Genomic DNA, 23,370 nt, shown 5'->3' on the forward strand with positions numbered 1-23,370 from the left:
AGTCGAAAAGAATAAAGTTTTCTACATAGAGGAACAAAAAGGATGACTAACCTGCAATTCGAACTTTGAACTTGCTGCTATGAAGGAGAATAGAGTTTTCTTTGTATCTGTAAAAAAAATTAAATATTCGTTATTTTTGGGAGATATTAGCACGCTAGCAGACATGATAAAGAATTGGGAAAGACAATAAATTAAGGCTTCAATCAATAAAGAGGTTTTGACTTTTAAATTTAATACATTTCAGTTTATTTTTAAAATTTTTGAGTAATTACAAGCTGATTTTTGAGAATTTGAGTATTATATGAAGGACTTATTCAACAAATTTTGTTTTAATTTGAAAAAGTATCTGGGTCTTACGGCTCACTACAATAACACGTCTCAAATGCCCGGGCGTACGTCCCGAATTGCTGGGCGTATGCCTCTTGAGACTTTCACCCCACACCACTGTCTCGGGGTATTTTTGGTGCGCCTCGCCCCGAAAACGTCTTTTAAAATACTGCTTAATACTTATCATAGTTAATTTGTAATTGAGATGTAGTGATATGTTTGACCATAAAATTCAAACAAATCAACTTTCAAAGTCTGAAATATCAGGGGTAAAAGTGTAACTTCATATTAATATTCATTTTTGTTTTTGTTTTGGGATTACAAAAAATCTTATTACAACTATAAATACCTCAAAACAAAATCCAATGATATAAATTCTGCTGTTATACTTCTCCCCTCTGCCTCGGTTGGTTTCTCACTTCCCAAAGAGAACTAAGACAGACATCAAAATCTGTATGTATATGCGTTCAGTCCAGAGCTTTGTAGTTTCTTAATAAAACTTTTCTGGGAATTCGTGAAAAATTGAATCTTAGGTGATCATTCTCTCAGATCCCTCAGTTTCTGACTTGGGTATATCTTCTTTTTATCTCTAAGCTTCTCATTTTATATATATACGTTTTTTTTTGTTTTATAAATTTGTGCATTTGGGTATTGATGTGTTCATTCTGGATATCTGTTAAAGTGCTTGGTAGACTAGATTTGTTGTGTAAAGATAAGTTTTTGTTTTGATAGATTTATTAGTGTGTGTAATGGGGTTAATAGTTATCCGATACCTGTGTTGGTGGGAGGTAGTAGATATCCCGTGTGTCGCGTGGAATTAGTCGAGGTCTGTCCGGTGTAATTAATCGAGGTGTTAGCAAGCTGGCTCGAATAACACGGTTATACAAGTGAAAAAAGGGGGTTGGGGGGGAGGGGTGCTTAATCTGTGTTCTATGAGCATTTGTGCAAAAACTTCTTTTGAAGATATAGATTGGCATTTGATAATTGTAGGCATCTGTGTTTCTGTCTTCATTTTTCTGTTTTTCTCTGGTATTTTATGGGTATATGTTCTTTGTTCTTCTCGACTTTGAGTGATTTGGTGTATGTTATAAGTTTTGTAAAGAAGATCCTGTGAATTTAGGATTTGATGATTATCCAGAGGTTGACAAATATGAATTTTTTGGTTTCGATTTTCTCATTGCCTTTTCTTTTCTATCGACAACTTAGTTTACATGTTTTGTTCTCGAGTTTTAGTATTTTCTCAGAATCAAGGTTTGTTCCTTTTTGGTTGTCTATAACTGTGTATGGTGATTTTGCTTGAATTATATTATTTTTTTCTTCTGCAAAAGATGGGCACTTTAAATGCTTATATGCTAGCACATGTCCATGCTGCCTGGAAAATTTACGTTGTGCTTTTGGTTTGGGGTTTACGTAAAGGAAAGTAGTGGGTGCTTGCTTATTAAATGTAAGTCTGCGGAGAAGTTGGATTTTTTTGTTTTTTTATGCGCCGATTTTTTGTGTTTGCAGCAGTTTGATGGGATTCGCGAGTACTAGATAAAATCAGACTGGCAGGTTAAATTGGTAAGTCGTTATCCTGCTCAGTAATTATGAACAGTTGATTCCTTTTGTTGCCCTTGGGTAGGGTTGTTTTTCAATGCGACACGATACAATAATTTGCTTCGCCTATGCTGTTTGAACTAATAGCTATCTGATCACTGGCACAAAAGATCAAGTATTTGTGATTTATCATAAAAAAAGTGGAGAAAATGATGGAACCTGCCTGAGACCAAGTTCTATCACCTTGTAGAGTGTCCGATTACGTAGACCAGGTTCACTGAAGTGCTACTAAGTAAATTTAGTCGTGGAGATAGATCACATAATTCAAGAATCTAGATTTGTTTGACTAGCTTGGTGCTTGCACCGTATTACTCTAGTCCATTGTTCACCTATTGCCTCCCCTATAACACAGCTTATCTATGTGGGTATCCCGTTAACCTTCTGTTCTTAACCCAAAAAAAAAGGGAGGAGGTAATTATTCTTAATGAATAAAAGAACAAGGGACAAAAAAGCACAGAAGGATAAACCATGTGATAACTAAGAATGCAGCCTGAAACCCCAATAACAATGTGGTTGTTGAACCTATGGATCTATCAACATCTGGGGTGAACAGTCTACTGGAGTCTCTCTTGAAAAATTTTACACTAAAGTGGCGCAACTTTTTTAGCTGGACCTCTTACATCGGATACATTTTAGTGAGATCTGAACCTTAAAACCTTCCCCTCGCCATCAGGATTAGAAGATAACGTAAAATGTTTATGCATCATGCAATCAGAAGTAGGAGAGAGGGAACTTCCTTTTCAACTTATTTCTCCTCCATGTCTATGTTTGTCATGGGAGTCTAAACGATTAGGTTTTTGTCTGTTAATCATTGTTGGAGGCACCTTGCTATTCTTCTTTTCTTTTATAAGGTAAGCTTGCCCAAATCATAGCCTTTGCAACCGCCTCCAAGTTTTCTATATATGGTGCTGTTATTGCCTCAGCCACCAATAATTGCTCAACTTTGGTAGACTTGAGTTGATTACTGTTCCTGCTATTCAACATTTAAAGCAGTAGTTTATACCTATAGGCTAGAACTTTGAAGTGATAAAGGTCGTCTGCGGATTGCTTGAATGCTCACCCTATTGTTGATAGAACATTTTGATCCTACAATCCACATATGCAGATTTGACAATTGTGAGGATGCGTAACTGGTACTCTGGTCTTTTTCGTTTTCCATTTTGGATTGATGTCAAACTCACCTTACACTTGGTGATAGTTTCACATTTCAATCTTCAACTAATATTTGACATTTCACACTTCCATTTCACTCCTCATGCCAAGTTAAGCTCTACCAATTTGAACTTGAGATGGAGATGTGGTAGTAGAAACTTCTCATAATTCTCGATTGTGTTTGACTGCTTAAACCCTGATGATCATAGCCAATTTTAACTAGAAAATTCTTTATAATTATTTTGTATCATTTTCTGAAATTTCTTGTTCCTAAAATTCTTGGTGTTTTATTCTAAACATCAGTGATTTTGATGTTGTCACAAATGTTAATTGAGCTTTGAGGATGCCCTATCTAGTGAAGTTAGCTAAATCATGAAAACAAAGAGTAGAAAGCTTTTACATTATCTTCATGAAAAGAAAAAAAAATGAACATTTTTAAAAGGCTACTTATTACGTTGGGAGGTAAAGTCTGCTGAGCATTTGACCCTAGATTCTACAAAAATGCCTTAGATATGCTGTACAAAAATGAGCTTCGCGATGATCAGTTGGTGGTGAAATAAATAACTGAACTTTCTTCTGTCAAGTTGATACAATAATGTATAAGGACATTGAAATGAGCTTCTGGATGATCAGATTAGCCATTTTCTAATACTATAGTTAATGCTTGAAGCTACATCATATAAGGAATTAGGTTCTTTATATAGTACATTGAATCAAGTATACACGTTTCCAACTTCTTGATGTGAACTGACTACTTCCTATCTGTGCTCTTTGATAATTTGAGAAATTATTTCTGTTGGAGATCATCTTATACTAGTCGGAATTAAAGCTTTAGTTATTGTTGTTACACTTACGTCCATTGTTTGGCAAGAGTTGCCGTTAGAAACATGTATGTCACTGTGTCAGTGTTGGGTAGGGATAACTATAAGTGTGAAATTTAGTGAACCTCTAGTCTTAAGGACTCCTATTTACTTTAAAAGACAAATTACGTATGTTGTAATGATATGGAACCCGGCAGAATAGAATGGATATAGAGGATTCATATAGCCGACCACAAGTAGTTCGAGATTGAGGCATAGTTGATTATTGAACTGTGTTATTTTGTTCAACTTGGTATATTTTCAGCTTTTCACCATAACACATGGAGTTATTAGTTGTTCTATTTCATTTCTTATATGTAGTATTTTTCAGTCTCACCTTTCATCTTTTCTAACTTAATACTCTGGTCATCTGTATGCTACTAGGATTTGTAGAAATAGATTATAGTTGATGATGTTTGGATGGTCAGTCTTTTCCTTTATCTTGTACTTATAAATGCCAATGACATTTTTTATTATGGTATGTCATGAATGTACTATTAGGTTTCGAGGTCCTTTGGTCTTTAAGTAGATTTACTTCTTTAGTAACTCCTTCCTTGTACTAGACTAAAAGAATCTAGATGTGGAGATTGTTTCATTTTTTCTACCTGTCTATCGTGTTTTGGTTTGACTTTTGTATCTTTCACTTGCCATTAAAAGCAAGATTTGTTCCAACTGTTATAAGGGGTTATCTTTCAGCAGATCAGGCCTTATTATTATGTATTATCCAAACAATAGGTCATGTGTTTATGATAAGCAGATTAGCCCTTTTGAGAATTGTGGTATCTTTGGTTAAATTGGTGTTACCTTCTTTTTAACTGTTCCTGGAGTTTCCGAATGACACAAGTTGTATTTGTTTTCCTCAGATTGTTCCATTCCATTCAAGAATTGGCTGGATGGAGAGAGACCATCCAGATATTGTCACCCCTGGAAAGACGGATCAAAATGATATTCATGGTTCTAACCCTGACCTCAATAAGGTCAACATCGAGCCAAATGCTTTGCGTGTTTCTGCTTCCCCCGACATCACGGAGAATCGTACTCAGAAACCTGCAGAAAAGGTTACTTCTTTAGCAGGGGAACAAGGAAATCAGATCAGAGAGGATGAGGAGAATCATAGTGAAAATGCTCAAAACCAGTTGGTGCTTTATGATCCTGCTGTTGCTGCTGCTGGTGAAGTTGAACCTCTCCGTGCTCGAAGAAACTCCTTCCCGAATTATACATCTAGGGTTTTGCCATCTGTAGGGGCATTTACTGTGCAGTGTGCTAGCTGTTTCAAATGGCGGCTCATACCTACAAAGGAGAAGTATGAAGAAATAAGGGAACACATATTGGAGCAGCCCTTCTATTGTGAAACAGCTCGTGAGTGGCGTCCGGAGGTATCGTGTGATGATCCACCTGACATCACTCAAGATGGAAGCAGGCTGTGGGCAATTGATAGACCTAACATTGCTCAGCCTCCTCCAGGGTGGGAACGGCTTTTAAGAATCAGAGCAGAAGGAGGCACCAAGTTTGCTGATGTGTATGTCTTGCATTTCTTTCACTACTCGTTTACTGTTAATACTTAAATACAAGTGATGCTTTCCTTTTAAGCTATGAAACTTGGCATCGATGTGCAAAATAAAAGCCGTGGTTCTTTAAATTTTTTTCTTTGTCATGATTTACAGGTACTATGTTTCGCCATCTGGCAAGAGACTTCGTTCCATGGTTGAAGTTCTAAAGTATGTTCAATTTATCAAGTTGATCTGGCTTTGCAGAACGTGTTTCTTTTCCTCATGTCTTCTTGGACTGGTCTAAATTGTTGGCACTGACAATAGGGAATATGTGTTTTCATTTGCATTTCTGTTGTGGGTGTTGTTTAATGCTCTCTCTTCCCAGGCACTTGGAGGAACATCCGGAGTATGTGGCACAAGGTGTACAGACATCACAGTTTTCATTTCAGATCCCAAGACCTCTACAGGAAGACTATGTTAAGAAGCGTCGTCCAGCACCTTCACGTGATGGTCCTTCTGATGGTATGGACGTGTATAAGACATGCTTAAATTAGAAATAAGATCTAGCATTATGATGATGTTTGCATGCAACATGCCTGGAAAAAAACTATGCTTTTACGTGTTATTTGTGCTTGTATCAATTGAATGGTAATAACATTTCTGCTTGGGAAAACTACATGGCTTCCTTTAGGATACCGTTTTACTCTAAATGTGTTCTATGACTCATATATCTGTCTATAATGAATCAACATTCACAAGCGAACGCTTCTAAGATAAGAACTGTTTTGCTAGAATGGTATCATTGGGAATATGACTAAAGATATTTATTCTACCTGGACATCCTAAATGATATGAACTCTTCTGCCAGAATGGTATCATGGGGAACTTCTCTTAGGGTAATAATCTACTTAACATCCTAGAAGGATACCTCACTAGTGGTTCTTTCCTTTCTGCAGTTAGCCTTTATACCTATCAATAAAACATTGATCCATCATTCTACTCTATTTTAGTCTTTGTTGCGTTCTAGCTTGTTGTCTCCTTGCCTATAAACAATACTTTTGTCAACCTTGTAATATTAAAATTGGTTAAGTTGGACCAATTGACTGGTGTGTTGTAAATTTCTAGATTGAAAACCTTGTGACTAAGTTTTGTATATCATGATCTACTTCGGTATGTCCTTGATCCATATAAACTGATCACTTTTTATTTGTCCAAATACTGATTTTATCATCCAGTTACTTGAGCTTCTTGGTAGAATTTTCAATTACAACCGGCTCAAAATTCGTGCTCACCACTGACAAGCATATCTATTGTTGTGACAGTTAATCCTATCTCATGGGTCGCTCCAGATGGCAATACAGGTTTACTGCTTGGTGGACCCGGACCGTCTGCACCTTCTGATACAGCCCCTTTAGATGTACTAGACGGTAACGCTCCAAAGAAACCTAAACTTATGGGTGACAGTGATTCAGTTATCTAAGTGAAAGTCGATGATTTTCATCTTCTTTGTTTTGGGGCTTATGATCTCATGAAGTCTATGATGCCCCAAAGCAATTTGTTGTAACTAGGATTATGGTTTTTTGACCAAACTTGTTTGACCAAAAAGCATGGTTTTTTGATGGCTATATGCCGAGGTTTCTGGTTGTTGGTGTAGTTTGAGTGTAGCATGGTTTTTGGTGTAGTTTGAGGAGATATATGAGCAGAATATAGATATACTCTTTAAGACTTTTGTTCTTTGTTAAGTTTAGCTGAAAATGTTATTGTAAGACAGAAAGAATGCTTTTTTGGTTGAAATATAGTAACTTTTTTATGGTATTGCTGGAAATCTGATATTCATGGTTCATTTTGCTTATCACTTGCATCCATTGTGTGATTTTCAAACTCAAACCCCCTTTACATAGCTTTTTCCCCTTTGGTTTTTCGATTTTTAAACTTTTTAGTTTCCTAAACTTTCACCTATATGTCTTTTTGCTTCGTCATTTTTTACAAGAAACAAGAAACAAAAAAGTTAGGTCATGTCTTGGACTATGCCTAGTTTTCAAGGGATATTTTGAATATCAATCACTCAACTATGGTTCAATTCGAAACTAGTTGGAATTTTGTTGGCCATTAACCTACTGCTATCTTCTCTCTTTCTCTATATTTTGCAAAATTTGCATGGGCATGGGAGTTGAGGAAAATCTTGAATAGGAGTGCTAAATTCATTATTATAGGATGTGCTTTCTTAATATATTAAAGCTCATTCCTTTTGCTATCAAAATCTGGTTTAACAATTACCATTCATTAAGAGGCCGCAGCTTTTTCAATTTTGTACACTTTTGACTCTCTTGGCAGAAGATTCAAGTTTCAAATAGGAATAAATACATGTCCTAATATATAGTGGTTGTTCAATCATTTTTCATTCTTAGTGCTAGTGGGGGTGTTTTAAGAAGTTCCAAAGTTGCATTATCTGAATTCTTTCTTTATTTTTCATCTTCTATTCTAACTTGTTTTTCAAGAATTATCCTCCTTTTGTTCCAATTCTAACAGCAATGCTGAAAATAGGTCATACTTCTATCAAACGGTATACCACCACAAAGATAAAAGAGAGCAAAAACAAAGTACATGTTAATTTTGATCTTCAAGTATTTAGCCCTCAAAATACAACCATTTTTGCCATAACAAGAGTCTCAAATTTATCATACTGTTACAATTGTCCAGCGTACAAGAGCAGATAAGAAAAGAGATATGCTTTGTTACATATTCTCATTGTTCCACCTCCACTTCTTCAAAACAATCCGTTATTCACTCCTAACAAGATTAATTAACTAACACATATAAGCCAAAAAGCTAAAACACCCCACAAGACGGGAAAAAAAAAACAAAAACAAGAAGAGAATGCACCAAAGAGCATGTTTGGTTTTAGATGAGCTAGGGTGTCAATGGAAATGCTATCTCATGAGAAATAACTTGTCAGTATTTCTCCTGTATGGCATTTGTCCGGTTTGATGGGGAGCATCGTGTTGCCCCTCCCCAATATAGTCCTAGCTCTTGCTGCTGATATATAAATATATCCACATTCCTTTGACCATAGTAAAACATAGAATGAGGAAACGAAGAATGTGGGAACCCACCAATCATTGTTGCGACGAGCATCAGGGACAACTCCTGTCAAACATAAGAGACTATAGTTGTCTTTATGAAAGGCAAACTCCAAGTAGGACTGTCCGAAAAACAAGTTTTATTGAGCTGCCTTTGAGTTACCAATAAAGAAGTTGCTTTGACCTCCAAACTATACCCAAAAGTGCTGGTTGCAGTACAGGAAAGACGCTGCAGTAGAGGAAAGGCTAAGATCTCAAATGCCGAATGCAGGCTGATCAAACACGAAAGTCACTCGCATTTGCCTTTTGTTATTTATGCCAGGCTTCTTGCTGAAGGTACCTGAAGGATTGCTTAGGTAACACATACAAGAAAAGATGATAGAGAGCAATCAGCTGCTCCAGTAATAACAGCACCCTTGCTCCTGATCTCCAGGAGATAACTCAACGCTTTTTCTGTGATGATCTCACCAGGAATTAGCACTGGAATACCAGGTGGATAAGGACATACAAGCTCTCCACAAATTTCACCGAGGCTATCTCTTATGCTGACTTTACGTTTTTCAGCAAAGAAGGCCTCTCTAGGGCTCATGCTCATTCTAACATCATCAAAGCATGCAAAATGATTTACATTTTTGACTTCATCTTTCAGAGGTTGATGAAGGTGAGAAGTTTTTGATAGATGCTTTACACCGGCTACAAGCCTAAGAACATGATCCCTTTGAGTCCCCAAGTTAAACGCCAAAGTAAAGGATTTGGTCCCTACAAGTTCACAAACAACACCAAAATCTTTGCACAATATATCATCAGCTTCAAAACCTGAAAGACCTAACTGCCATACACCAATGGTGAATCTCAATGGGTCGATATGAAAAAAACTAGAAAATCCTGGAAACTCAAGGACTGAGATTCCAGGAATTTTACTAATCAAGCTCTTCGCTTCCAGAGCCAAGTCTATTGTTTGATCAAAAATAGCCTCTCTATTTTCACTTATTTGGGCCCTGGCAGCATCCAGAGATGCTAAAAGCAGATAATTTGGGCTGCTACTTTGAAGCATTTGCAGGCTTCTGCTGATTCTTTCTCTATCCACAAGATTTCCTTGCATGTGCAACATTGATGATTGTGTAAGCGCACACAAAACTTTGTGAGTAGACTGTACGGAAAGATCAGCTCCCTGACTCAGGGATGAGCTAGGCAGCTTCAAATGAAATCCTAAGTGAGCGCCATGAGCCTCATCGACAATTACAGGTATACTGTGAGAATGACAGATCTCACAGATCTCATCCAAGTTGCTGCATATACCGTGATAGGTAGGGGAAATAACCAAAACAGCAGCTGCTTTTCGGCCCTCCATTTCTAGCTCTTTGATTGCCTTGTGCACCTACATATCAAGAACTTCACCATTTCATGGGTACAAGTTAAAGTCTTTTTTTTTAAAAAAAAAATGAAAAAGAAAATCCATATAAATTATTGCATCTTGATGTTATACTTGCCTGTGATGGAGTGATGCCACCAGCGACATCCCAGTTGAAATCATATTCAGGGACGATGTACTTTGGGAGTGTACCAGACAATACCATGGAAGATATGGCTGAGATATGAGAATTCCGTGGTAGAATAAGAGTATCTCCAGGTGAACAAGTTGCCATAATGGCGGCCTGAATTCCACATGTACTACCACCAACAAGGAACCATGTTTCTGATGCTCCAAAAAGCCTTGCCGCTTGTTTTTGTGCTTCTAAAATGGGACCTTCTGGAGAAAAGAGATTGTCAAGCTCTGGAAGCTCAGGCAAATCATGTAAAAACGGTTTTGAACCAATGAGCTGAGTCAACGATGATGGTGCTGCTTTCCCTCTGTTATGGCCAGGAAAATGAAAACTTGCAGCATTTTCTTCAGCTGAAGCTTTTAAAGCACTAACAAGTGGAGGCAGCTCATTTTGACTGGCTGCAGCATTTGGAGCACAAGAAATTTCTGTTGAAGGAACTCCATTATATCCTACAGAGCTTGTACAGTTCTTGATTTTCCCGAGCATTATGCCATTCCTTTCCTGCAATACATGTTTGACTAATAACTGCTGTAGGTTTTGTTTGTCAATGTTGAAAATGAAAACTTATCTGTCAAACAGCAAAGAATAACTCTCTAACTATCAAAAGGGAAAAAAACACAAACAAACAACATTATTCTTTTAATTTCTATATTAGTTATATGTTGGAGAGAAGAGTGTGTGTGTGGGTGTTTTTGTTTTTTGGAGGGGGGGGGGAAGAGATTATCTTGACAAATGGTATAGAATCAAATGAGATGTTCACATAGTTGTGGCAAACTTTCTTTTACCAAATCTTAATACAAGACTTTCTAATGCATCGAACTTTTATAAATGTCTCAAAAGCGAACGTCAGCTCGTGCTCCAAAGAACTAACTTATTAATACGAAAACCTTAAGAAAGAAGAACTTGTCTGATGGTGAAAATTAATAGCTAAATTGGTTATTTGTTCCATCTTCTTCACTTGGGCAACCCCACTCTCTTTGACGATATTAGTTTTTGAGCAAAACTTGCTTCAGTCACTAAATAAACCTACAAGCTCACTATCAAAAACCACTTAACTATCTACATCCACAAAATATTTGATAAAAATGGTAACTGAGCAAATGCATACAGCATAAAAGCGCAATTATACCTGCATGCATAATTCTTTTTCTTCTGAAAATGCTGCAATCACTATTGTTTATTGATCTCGAGTTGTTCACCAACAAAACTAAACCACTAGCTAATAGGAACACTGTTATGATATACGAAAAATACAGGGACCAACACGATAGGAAGAACATTGATAACGTCTCTCGAAAGCCCTCAAAAGACCTAAGCAATTTAAACATAGGAAGACAAACAGCAATACAGAATCTGAAGATACCTATACCTACAGTAAATTGATAAGAATCTCCCCAAATGAAATCTAATATTTAATGTAATAAATTCCATATAATCCTATTGATCCATCAACTGAAATACAAAATTGAAAACTTTCAACTACATTTTACTCAATGAAAAGCAATAACCGAAAGAAACATCAGCAATAGAAAGAGCAAACTAGCTTAGTACCACAAGCCCTAAGCTATATATGTCAATTCCTTAGATCAAACTAACACGAAATATATAATTTTGCTTTAATTAGATAGTCAATTCTGGCCAAAGATCTACTTAGCTTAATAACTAAAAATGTAGCAAATTTTCAAAAAGGTCAATATATCCAAGTTGAAACCAAATTTCCAGTTCACCACTAAAATCAACTGTCCTTCACTTTCGTTCTTTGTCCTTTTTTTTTTTTTTTTTTTTTTGTGATGAAGGTTAACTGTACTCCATATAAATGCTATTTTATCATATATAGAATTCTGAAACAGCATAAAGCACAAAACTTCAGCTCAATTTCATAGTTTCTTTTCGTACCATCTAGACAAGGGATGTAACGAAATTCAAAACATTTACCAGTAATACTAAAAAGGATTGATTTTTTCGAAACCCCACTTGAGAAATGCAAGATTTTGGTCTTCTAAAAGGCCTGCAACTCCATTTCCTGCAAAAATTCCCAGCAAAACTCTGCCATTAAAGCAAGAAAAAAGGGTTAAAACATGCAATGGAAATATCAGCTCAAATAAGTTCTTTCCTTCTTTTTTTTTTCTTATCATTTTTGTTCTGTTTGCAATTTTTTTGGTTAAGTAGTCAAATTTAGATTCAATACCATATCCAGATTTGCAGAAGACATTGTTGGCTTGTAGAGTGGTATTGAGAAACGACTATGAATTATCCTTTGTGTTTCATTCTACTCAGGCCATTAGCACTCCCGGCAGTGCACAAATAGCCGTTTTTTACCCCTATTTAAAAAACAGCCGAAGTTTATAAAAGTTTAAAAGTTTACCCATCTCTGGCAGTATAAAGTTTTTCTCCCCATATTGGCCACCATGTTGTTCTTTTCTTACTGCGTTTCATATTCTTTCTCCATTTCTTTGGGTTTAACTTTAAAGTTGTATGCATGGAAGTATAAAAGATATTTGTATAATAAGTCATTTATAAAATAATTATAGCTGAACTTTTAATAAATATTAAATGGTAATCTAGTAAATGAGAATTAATATGTTATTATAAGTTAAATTATACTGATAGTATAAAAAATTATATATTGCCAGTGTATACAATTTAAAGCAATTAGTGGAACGTTTGTTCCTTACTTTTCAGTTTGTCTTTGTCAAGAAGTAGAAACCAGAAAATGTTGTGTAACAATTTTGTCTAGAAAAATACAGTTACATGTTATATATAGCATTAATTGAGGTGACGAGATTTAAACTAGATAAACAACACAAGTACACCTTCTCTATTTTTTCTAGTAAGTTATATGAATTCTTATTGTTCATTTCGTTCCATTTTATTCATCCTAGTGCAATCATAAAAATTTAGTTTCTCTAACACGAGAATTGAATTCCTTTTGGTGCTTCAACTTAATTATAGATAGAAAGAGTTTAGACATTCTTAATTATTTGATGCTATCTAATTACTCCAGTGTCATATTTATTGTCACCACTGAAAAAAAGGAAAGAAACCAAATATGAAAAGGAATAAGTTGTACAATTGAACTCTTCCATATTCGAATACAGTGGCTATTTCAAAACCTAAAAACCTAAACTAGCCATTTCAATCTCCCCCTTGCACACTAAGGATGCTTTTTATTGTATAACTATAAGTTGTTCGATCGAGCGTTCGAACATAGAAACGTAGATTATGAAATAATTCAAGTAAAAATTTGAAATTGTTGGTCACCGACATAGTAATGAGTATGGTTTCATCGAACAAGTTACCCGATTCAGAACATGTTAGAGCCTCGTTGAAAAGAAAAGCGGGTCCTACCACATTCATCATGGTTTGATCCTCTTCGGTCACAAAAGGACCAAAGGTAACTAGCAATCCCCACAGGGGGAGAAAAAATTCGGGCATCCTCCGGGACGGAGAACACTATCTTCCGCTTACGATCGGGATTAATACTCGGGGCGGGGAATCGGTCCACCAGTTTTGGAACCGATGAAGACCCGTTAGATCCCGACCATGATGCTTTCTTCGGTATCGATAATCCACCGAACCCGATAATCTCCTCCGAGGCAGCTGACTCGAGTCCATCCAGAAAGCCGTGGATATCAGTCGACTCTTGAATACCCTCGTAAGGTTGACCTTCCAACATGTTGGCCTCACGGATCATAGCATCCGAAATCTGAGGGGATCCGCTAATGTCGATTATCCCCAGCTCGTCCCTCGAGATATCTTCTAATGCTTGAGAAGTCTTCCCCTCGGTCTCCCCTTCAACCATCTCAGCTCAAGACGGGATAGTCTCCTCGGCTTTTCCTTGTTCAGGAATTATGGCCAGGGTTCCCTTATCTACCTCTGCCGATTCATAGGATTGTTGTATCACAACATTAGCACGTATACAGGCTAATTCCTCTTCTCCTTCTTCGGGCTCATCCCTTAATCTGCGGATCGAGTCCGCAGGTATGATACCGTAGCCCCCTTGGGCTTGCGAGATTTCTTCGCCGGCTTTTTCTTTTCCGAGACCGGGAAAATCAGTGCATCTTTTCTCTTCTTCTCTTTAACCTGCTTCGGGGCAGGGACCTCTTCATCACCAGATGGGGGCCTCATGGCAACATCCTTCTCAAGTACTGCAAAGGGAAGGGGGGAGGGGGAGCAAGTGAAGAAGAATAAATGACAAACAAACTAAGAAAGAGACTTACCATGACTACAAGCCTCCCATTGACCCTTTGATAGTTCCACCCAAGCGCACTCGGAGTACGGTCTCTGCAGCACCACACCTCCAACCTATTGTTTAAGACCCGAAATTGGTTCCGGCATCCGAGCCAGAACTGTAACAAGAAAGAAAAAGTGGATCAAGAAAATGAAAGGCAGTCACAAATTATAACGCTCGAAGGGAATAAGTACTCATAGTTCATATTCCATTTCTCAAGAAACGGCATGTCATCGGTAGGGATCAGGTTCGAGGTTTTGACTCGAACAAATCGGCCCATCCAACCTCAATCATGAGTTTCGTCTATACTTGAGAACGACGCTTTGGTGGCTCGGCGAGTAAGCTTGATTAACCCTCCTTGATAGAGTCGGAGACTATAAAGGCGCATAAGGTGATTGAGGGTAAAAAGACACCCCTCAATTTTGCTTCAGAAGAATCAAAGAAGAATTACTATTCTCCAAAAAGAAGGGTGGATTTGGCCAAGGGTCACATCGTATCTCTTGCAAAAGGCGACGATGACAGGGTCTAATGAACCCAACGTGAAAGGATAAGTATAAATACTTAAGAACCCTTCCACGTGGGTAGTAATTGATTCTTCAGGCGATGGAACTACCACGTGTTTGTCGCCCCAATTGCATTCCTGTTTTACTTTATCGAGAATTTTCTCGGTGATTGAACACTGGTACCTCGAGATCGGCTCACATCGGCCCGGTACCGAAGAAGGTTTTTCAACCTTAAAATCAATGACAGTTGAGCACCTTACCGGAACGAATTCCTCAGGGCGAGGCTCCGCCGCATCCTCGCCGCCGGCGAGTCGTGATGAAGAAGCGACCTGTTTTTGCGGCACCGTTTTGGAGGTTTTCGCCATTGATGAACAAAGGGAACAAGAATTAGGGTTGTATGCGATATAAAATGTGTGAAGCAAAGGGAATTTTTAAAGAAGATGCAAGAGTAGAGAAAAAACTTTTGAGGGAAAAGTTTGGATGAGGATGAAAGTGTGAATATTTATAGCCTGGTGATGGCGGTTCAGAACCGGTAGTGGCCGACCAACGACTGACATGCATTTAATGCCTTGGTAACTAGACCGACGGGACGTTTGTTACATACGTCATAATCAGGCTCGTCGTTGACATCATCATCCACCAAGTTGGAGTCCGGAAATTCATATCGTTTCTCGTCATCTTCTTTTCGAGAAACGGGGGGACTATCTGTATACAGTCAAAATCGAGTTTTGCCCTTCGTATGATTAATCGAGATTGGAACATGATGGTCTGATGTTCATCATTGTTATATCTTATAGGATCGTTTCATTCAAAGAATAATTATGCAGAGATCATAAATGTACTGCATATATTATTTTTGAGGTAAATGTGAATATTATTGTACTTTCCCTTTATTGACATAAAAAATAATTGCTTAAAAATCACAAACAACCACATAGGCAAGTAGAGGATCAGCAGCCCCTTTAAGAAAAGCTCCTTGGTCCCTAACTTGTATGAGATAATCCACAGCCCTCTTTGTGATGACTTCGCCTGGAATTAAGACTGGAATACCTGGTGGGAAAGGGCAAATAAATTCTCCACAAACTTCCCCAATGCTTTCTTCAAAAATCACTATCTTTTTCCTAGCAAAAAAGGCTTCTCTTGGTGTACAAGTCATGTAAACTTCTCCAAATGGTACCCCTTCTATACCATTATCATCTATTATTTTCCTCTTCATTTTTATCTCTCTTAAGAAGTTGGTCGATAAGTACTTCAATCCTTTAACTAGTCTTTTACTATGTTCTTTAGTAGTTCCAAGGCTAACGGCCAATGTAAAAGATTTAGTTCCAATTAGTTCTGGCTCAATTCCATGGCTTGTTGACAATATGTCATATGCTTGGAACCCTGAAAGGCCAAGTTGTTGTGTACCAATTGTCATTCTCAAAGGGTCTATGGAAGAAAAATTATTGGAAAAGCTTGAAAGATCCAAAAGTGAGATTCCAGGAATGTGGCTAATTACTTCTTTCACTTCTTGGACTAATTCCATTACTTCATTGAAAAGGGTGTTTGGATTTTTACTTAGTTCATCCCTAGTTGCATCCAAAGATGCTAGGAGAAGCCAATTTGGACTAGTGGTTTGTAATGACTGAAGACATTTGTGCACTCTATCCCTATCGATTCGATTTCCGGATAAATGTAGCATTGAGGATTGTGAAAATGAGCATAATACTTTGTGTGTTGATTGTATGACAAGATCTGCTCCTTGAGAAAGTGCAGTTTTAGGCATGTTAGGGTGAAATTTGAAATGAGCACCATGAGCTTCATCTACAATTAGAGGAATTCCATGAAAATGGCATATTTGCGAAATTTCAGACAAGTTGCTGCATACTCCATTGTAAGTTGGTGATGTAACAAAAACTGCAGCTGCCCTTTTGCCTTCCTTTTCCGATTCTTGAATAGCCATCTTTACCTGATAAATATATGACAATAACAAATATGAAGTGCGTTTATGTCAACATCACTTGAAATATAAAATTTCACTTTAGTTTAATGTGCCTGGGCCTTGGGTATCTTTCCCTATTCATGTCATTGTGTTTTCACTACATGCACAATTAATTTTCTGTCTTCTAAATAGCAAGCTGTCGCATTAAATACCTAGAGCCAAAGTGGAGGTTAAAGTACATTATGATAATCTTTAAGCAACTGCACACTTAAAAATAATGTTTGAAGATTAACAATATAAGCAGTTAAAATAAATTACTAATAATATTTAACTTATATATGTGGAGATTACTAAGATATTGTTTGCCTATCAGTGAATTTTAACGTGTGAATGTTTAATATAATGTTAATTATTATTTTTTACCAGAATATCAATATATTTATTATAGAGATTTACCTTTTAATTTTATTTTATTGATAGAATATAAATTTTTTAAGAAAAGGTTAAACTTTTATACATTAATATGGTAAAAGAACTTTTACATTAACTATTAGGTCACCGAAAAAATAACTATTATAATAAGTGTGATGGTAAAGTAAAAAGGGAAAATTTTTTTAGGCAATACACATGTTAAAACAAACCACTAACAGTATAAAATTTCTGCATAATAAAGCCAACAACCTACTATATTAGGTTAAAACATGCTAAAGGACAGTCCAGTGCACTAACTTTCCGTTATGCACGGGGTCCAGAGAAGAGCCGGACCACAAAAGTCTATTGTACACAACTTTATTGTACATTTATGCAAGAGACTGTTTCTACGGCTCGAACCCATGGCCTCCTCATCATATGACAACAACTTTACCAGTTACGACAAGACTCCCCTTCCTAGGTTAAAACATACTAAAGGTATTAAAAACAATTACATTGCTAGTTTATATATACAAGTTAGATACTTGATAACAGAAAATACTCAAGATGATCGAGGAGAGGAATATAGAATTAATTAATTACCTGTGAAGGGGTAACACCACCAGCAATATCCCATTCAAGGTTATGTTCAGGAGCAATATACCTTGGAATAGCACCACAGAGCACCATAGCAGAAGTGGCTGAAACATGTGAGTTTCTTGCAAGAATTAATGTATCACCTGGTGAACAAGCAGACATAATTGCTGCTAAAATCCCACAAGTTGTGCCACAAACTAAGAACCATGTCTCAGTTGCACCAAAGAGCTCAGCAGCTTGATTTTGTGCATCTAATAAAGGTCCAGTTGGATAACCGAATTTATCAAGCTCTGGAAGTTCAGTTGCATCATAAAGAAATGGTGCGATACTGATAATATCGACTAGTGAAGATGGTGCAGCTACACCTCTTTTGTGACCTGGAAAATGGAAAGGAGTTGCATTTTTCTCTACTGAAATTTTTATGGCATTTACTAAAGGTGGGAGTTCTGATTTTTGCTGATTGTGTTCTTGGGAATGATGAATCAGAGTTTCAGTTTGATCAAACAAGGCCCTTCTGCTCTGATCCATGATCAAACTGTCATGTTCCTGTGAAATGTTTTAGTTAAGATAATTAAGCTTATAGAATACTCATAGCTAGTACTCATAGCTAATTAATAATCATCACAGTTGCGGATGCGCTCTTGCAAAACATGGGGTTCAATGGAGGATCAACCTATAGCTAACATATTTTCTTCAGTCCAAGAAATGCCACAAAAGGAAAGGGGAGCTTACCAAATGGATATATGTTAGATGCCTAATTTTAGAGTTAGGCATACAAAAATCTCATCCACCACCTAATTTTGTATATGTCAAAAGTTCCCTACCCTACTTTAAATTAAAGATTGTAGAACACATTCAAAAGCAAAAAAATGTACAAATTTGATGTCTAAGGCTTAATCATATGTGTATATGATACTATTATAGGTCACCATAGAGTATACAATCAAATAAGAAAGAGAAGTTGCAGTAATCGGGAACATAAGTCATTCATCAGAGTGTATAATGGAACGGATAACTCTAGACTTAAAACATATGTCTTACTTCTTGAGGTGTTAATCTTATAATGTTACGCGATAATATGTTCAGCTTCCATTAGCCTCAACTATTCATCATATTCCTATTATCTCCTGCCAGCACAAGTATCAAATAGCGTTGTCCTTCCTAAATTTAGATAGATGGAAAGAACATTATACAAAAAGTTTAACACTATCCCTCGCTAAAGCAAATCCCCTACTAGGACACCAAGTTTGATTATACAATGGTGGTTTTTTATTAAAAACAAAATCATCAATACGTGAATCACCTAACTCTATCCCTCTTTAAAATAATCAAACTTGGCTGCCATGATCCAGTTTGAACGAGAAAAGACTATCTGAAAATAAGGATTTTCTACTACCTTTTTCCAATTTAAAGAAAATAAGCGCTAGTCATCAGCTCGCGTTGAATAATAAAACACAATTTCTTCTCGAATATATTTTCCGGTCTTTCGGACCCAAAATCATAAAAAAATGGAGAATTAAAAGAGAGAAAATGGTAATCGACCAGCTGCTCAGGAGTGGCTCTTCTTGCTATGGATGGACTGACAAAAGTTAATCCAAAACCCTGCTAAAACAAAATATGAATAAGCATAAAGAAAGTACATGTAGTCTGCGTGCATGCAATTATAAAACATGAATCTATGAAAAAGTTTGCATCAATATTCTGTAACTTTATTAGACAATGTCAACATATTTTCCACATTTTCCTTATTTTTTACTTTTAGCAAAACCATGCAAGAATGAACTCCCCATACCTGGAAATAATGATCTCTATTTGGAAACAATAAAATACTTACATTTTTTGGAAAGGGAGAAGCTACTTGTAGAAACATTCTGATATACTGTTCAGGATTCGTTCGTTTTCTTTATTGAAAAATACCAAAATGAAAAGATGAATGATTTGGGATGCAGAAACCTTAGTGTATTTATTACCTGCAGGGAGTGGATCTATTATTGATATTTCGTATTCAAATAAGAAGGAACACATGTATCATGTTAAATTAAATCATGTCACACCACTTGCAATGTGGACATATAAACCACAAGCTAAGTCTAACGTGTTTCTTCTTCTTCTTCTTATTATTATTTTTGTTTTTGGTAAATAAGCTTTCTATTTATCTGAATAAACTATACAGGTATGACATCATCCTAAAGTTGGACATGTAGCCCCAACTTTAGCGTGCATCTATAGCCTCTTCTAGCTACTAAATCTAAACATTTAGAAAGCTTTACTTTGTATCCTGTAGCTAATTGCACAAGTGTTTCTTATTAAATTAAATTGATTTTTTAAGGAGAAAAGTTTTTGCTAGCTACTCCGCCCTACTTGTCATTTTTTGCTTATTAATTTGACTATTATTGATCAATTATTGATATTTCCTATTCAAATAAGAATGAACACATGTATCATGTTAAATTAAATCGTCTCACACCACTTGCAATGTGGGCATATAAACCACAAGCTAAGTCTAAACTGTTTCTTCTTCTTCTTCTTCTTCTTCTTCTTATTATTATTATTATTTTTGATAAATAAGCTTTCTATTTATCTGAATAAACTATACAGGTATGTCATCATCCTAAAGTTAGACATGCAGCCCCAACTTTAGCGTGCATCTATAGCCTCTTCTACTAAATCTAAACATTTACAAAGCTTAACTACTTAGTATCCTGTAGCTAATTGCACAAGTCTAATGTGTTTCTTATTAAATTAAATTGATATTTTCAAGTAGAAACGTTTTTGCTAGCTATTCCGCCCTACTTGTCATTTTTTGCTTATTAATTTGACTAATCTTTGAAGTTAAATTGGATTAAATTAATTTATTATTTTGATATTAAAATTTAAATATTTAAAAACTATACAAAAAATATTGTAATTTGCAACTCTTCGGATCATATCAATATGGTTTAAAAATATACATGTTAAAAAGTTGGTCAGAGTTCATGTTAGTTAAATATCAAGATGCGAAAAGTGATAAATATTTTGAGACGAAGCGAATAGTACTCTATTCCCTCCTGTTCAAAAAGAGTGTCCACTTAGCTTCTTTTCTTGGTTCAAAAAGAGTGTACACTTATCAAATCAAGAAAGAATTAACCTTATTTTTTCAGATTTGTCCTTATTAAGTGTCAAGTGACCAAATCTCAATACATATTTAATTAGGGATAGTTTAATTAGTCAAAATACCTATTTTTATCTAGGAGTTATTATTTTTTTAAGGGGTGTGCAAATGATTAAGTGAACACTCTTTTTGTACGAGAGGGAGTAATACATAATTCCGCATATCTAAGCTAATTAAATAAATACGATTGACTCTTAAGTAGAAGTTGTAAACTAACATTAATTAGTTTGACAGTCATAAAAATACCAATGCATCCCAATTAACGTAATGAAATTGATATCTGATGTAATATTACATTATTTTCACATATACAATCGCCTTAAAGGAAACTATCTAGTATATCCAAAGCATTAGTTGAATAAAAATAATACTTTTTTTTTTTTTTTTGCATTGATTCAAGTATACGAGCGTGACACCTCAATATTATCAAAAAGGCATGGTCACCACAAGAGAACAAGCCATTAGCTAGAAACCAAAATCCTAGTTAACTTACCGTGACTCTTAGCTAACGTCGCTTTAGCTAGGAAAATGACCTTAGCTAATTTCTGTAGCTAATATGCTCTTAGCTAACTTAGCTAAGGAGACTTCCATAGCTAGGTAAATTTGACTATAGATTAGCTAAGGAGACTTCCCTAGCTAGCGCATTGCTAGGGATGAGCTACGGACTGTGTCCCTAGCTAAACTACGATCTTTTGGAAAAATAAATTTAGTGCCAAGTTTGAATTCCCGCTAAAAGTTAGCTATAAATTTGGCTAGGAAAAATCTGTAGCTATCATTTAGAAAGGAACAGTCCCTAGCTGCTTCCTAGCTATTTTGTGACTATATTTTTAATGGAGAAAATTCGCATGGAAATAGGACTTTCCTAGCTACATCCCTAGCTAAATGTTTATATTAGCTAGGGAACTGAAGTCCCACGCTACATTCCCATGCTAATGGCCTGTTCTCTTGTAGTTGCAATACCATGAAATTAAAGACATCTATAAACCATATGTTGAGTTGAGTTTAAATTAGTTTTGATGATTAATAAACTTTTATCAAAGAACCATATTTTTTGAAGATATCTGTTATGCTGATATACTGGGTTACAACTATGTCAAGCAGCTATTGAAAGAACCAGGCCAAATATTGAAAGAGCCACATTACCTGAAGACGTTGATCAGAAGCCAAACGCTGATTCGTATTGCGAGTTAGACTACATGAAGGATTTGTTTCGTGTGCTGGAAGTATGGAAATAATTGAAAAAATTCGTGGTCAACAAGAATTCATGATTTATATAAAATACTTGCATAGAAATGAAAAACATGTGAAGAGTCTTTTAAGAAAGAAAATAGAATCCTTTTAGGATTTATTTTCTTTAAGAGGTGACCAAATTATTGTAGGTTTTGAAGCTAGAATTGGAAAAGAATTCGGCTAACCTCACTCCTATATAAAGTATATCACTGCTTCTATTGAAGAATGATGCTATTTCGCACAAACATAGAATTTTATTCAAGACAAATAGCATTCACAATACGAGATGCTTTGAGCGATTCAAGCAGCTCAATTGAAGAATCAAACCCTGGCGACGACACTGCTGAAGTTCTTTTAGGTTTGAGTCATTATTCTTTAATTGTAACATATTCTGCTTATTGAGAAGTGTAATTAAAGAGTAGGTGAACAATTCGAAGAATTTGTTTAGCTTTCTAGGCTAGAGTTTATAGTTTGGAAAGAGATAGCTATAATTGTATTGTTAAGGTACTAGAGTTAGTCCCTTTGGTTATTGATTTGTAACCTAAAGTTTCTCTTTGAAGATAGTGAAATTTTGAGGCAAATTATTATGTTGTTTAATTTTCGCACTTTACTTTCCATTTGTGTCTGGATTACTCAGGTTAAAGAATCAGGTTCTTTAACACGTGAAAATAAGGAGTGACACAATTCACCTCCGTATTCTCTTGTGTCTTGGTGCATCTTAATATAACAATTAGTATCAGAACATGTTCTTTAAATTAAGGCTAATACCTGAAAGGATCCAAGATGGCTACACCTTTGTATGCTCAAGAAGGACAATCAACCACAAGGCTATCATATCTCAACGAAAAATACTACGGATGACGGAAGGAAAAAATGCATGATTTTCTATAATGAGAAGATTTAGAACTCTTGGACATTATTCAGAAATGTCCTAAGATTCCTATGGCTAAGGATGACAAGGATAAAGTAACTAGACCTAAAACCCGGGAGCAATATTCTAATGAAGATGTTAGGGTTGTTCAGAAGAATACCAAGTCTAAAAAGATCTTAATCTCTGGAATTGGACCTGACAATTACAATCGAATCTCTACATGCACTAATTCTAAGAAGTTATGGGATACATTGCAGACTGCACGTGAAGATACAAACCAGATCACACAGTCCAAGATCAATATGCTCATAAGGTAGTATGAACCCTTTAAGATGAAGGAGGAAAACTATCCAAGACATGCATACTGGATTCACACAGATTACTAACGAGTTAATCTCTCTTGGAG

At 36.0% G+C, this 23,370-nt stretch overlaps 3 protein-coding genes across 11 annotated transcripts; 1 reads left to right on the top strand and 2 right to left on the bottom strand.

Annotated features, from left to right (window-relative positions):
* Positions 1-691: 691 nt before the first annotated feature.
* On the top strand, positions 692-7,240 carry LOC104118520 (methyl-CpG-binding domain-containing protein 2-like). Of its 4 annotated transcripts, none has more exons than XM_033652107.2 (6): positions 692-897; positions 1,834-1,887; positions 4,799-5,454; positions 5,600-5,653; positions 5,811-5,947; positions 6,748-7,240. In XM_033652107.2, the coding sequence occupies exons 3-6, from the start codon at positions 4,829-4,831 to the stop codon at positions 6,903-6,905; spliced, it is 975 nt and encodes a 324-aa protein (XP_033507998.1). In that variant the 5' UTR covers positions 692-897; positions 1,834-1,887; positions 4,799-4,828; the 3' UTR covers positions 6,906-7,240. The 4 variants fall into 4 exon arrangements, with proteins under 4 accessions (XP_033507998.1, XP_033507999.1, XP_033508000.1 ...); XM_033652108.2 differs by having other exon boundaries at positions 1,837-1,887; XM_070188273.1 differs by having other exon boundaries at positions 716-780.
* A 786-nt stretch (positions 7,241-8,026) lies between these two features.
* LOC104118522 (uncharacterized) lies at positions 8,027-12,362 on the bottom strand. Of its 4 annotated transcripts, none has more exons than XM_009629779.4 (4): positions 12,238-12,362; positions 12,024-12,095; positions 9,996-10,550; positions 8,027-9,883 (listed from the first exon to the last, which is right to left on the bottom strand). In XM_009629779.4, exons 1-4 carry the CDS (start codon positions 12,259-12,261, stop codon positions 8,858-8,860), a joined length of 1,677 nt encoding a protein of 558 aa, XP_009628074.1. In that variant the 5' UTR covers positions 12,262-12,362; the 3' UTR covers positions 8,027-8,857. The 4 variants fall into 4 exon arrangements, with proteins under 4 accessions (XP_009628074.1, XP_009628073.1, XP_009628075.1 ...); XM_009629778.4 differs by having other exon boundaries at positions 11,985-12,095; XM_009629780.4 differs by having other exon boundaries at positions 12,024-12,072; positions 12,238-12,358.
* A 3,240-nt stretch (positions 12,363-15,602) lies between these two features.
* LOC104118523 (uncharacterized) lies at positions 15,603-19,695 on the bottom strand. 3 transcript variants are annotated; one of them, XM_009629784.4, is made up of 4 exons: positions 19,547-19,695; positions 19,255-19,314; positions 17,719-18,258; positions 15,603-16,731 (listed from the first exon to the last, which is right to left on the bottom strand). In XM_009629784.4, the coding sequence occupies exons 1-4, from the start codon at positions 19,580-19,582 to the stop codon at positions 15,697-15,699; spliced, it is 1,671 nt and encodes a 556-aa protein (XP_009628079.1). In that variant the 5' UTR covers positions 19,583-19,695; the 3' UTR covers positions 15,603-15,696. The 3 variants fall into 3 exon arrangements, with proteins under 3 accessions (XP_009628079.1, XP_009628078.1, XP_033508002.1); XM_009629783.4 differs by having other exon boundaries at positions 19,255-19,317; positions 19,547-19,662; XM_033652111.2 differs by lacking the exon at positions 19,255-19,314 and having other exon boundaries at positions 19,547-19,645.
* Between the last annotated feature and the right edge of the window lie 3,675 nt (positions 19,696-23,370).

The sequence above is a fragment of the Nicotiana tomentosiformis genome, chromosome 11 (assembly GCF_000390325.3).
Source record: "Nicotiana tomentosiformis chromosome 11, ASM39032v3, whole genome shotgun sequence".
Lineage (NCBI taxonomy): Eukaryota > Viridiplantae > Streptophyta > Magnoliopsida > Solanales > Solanaceae > Nicotiana > Nicotiana tomentosiformis.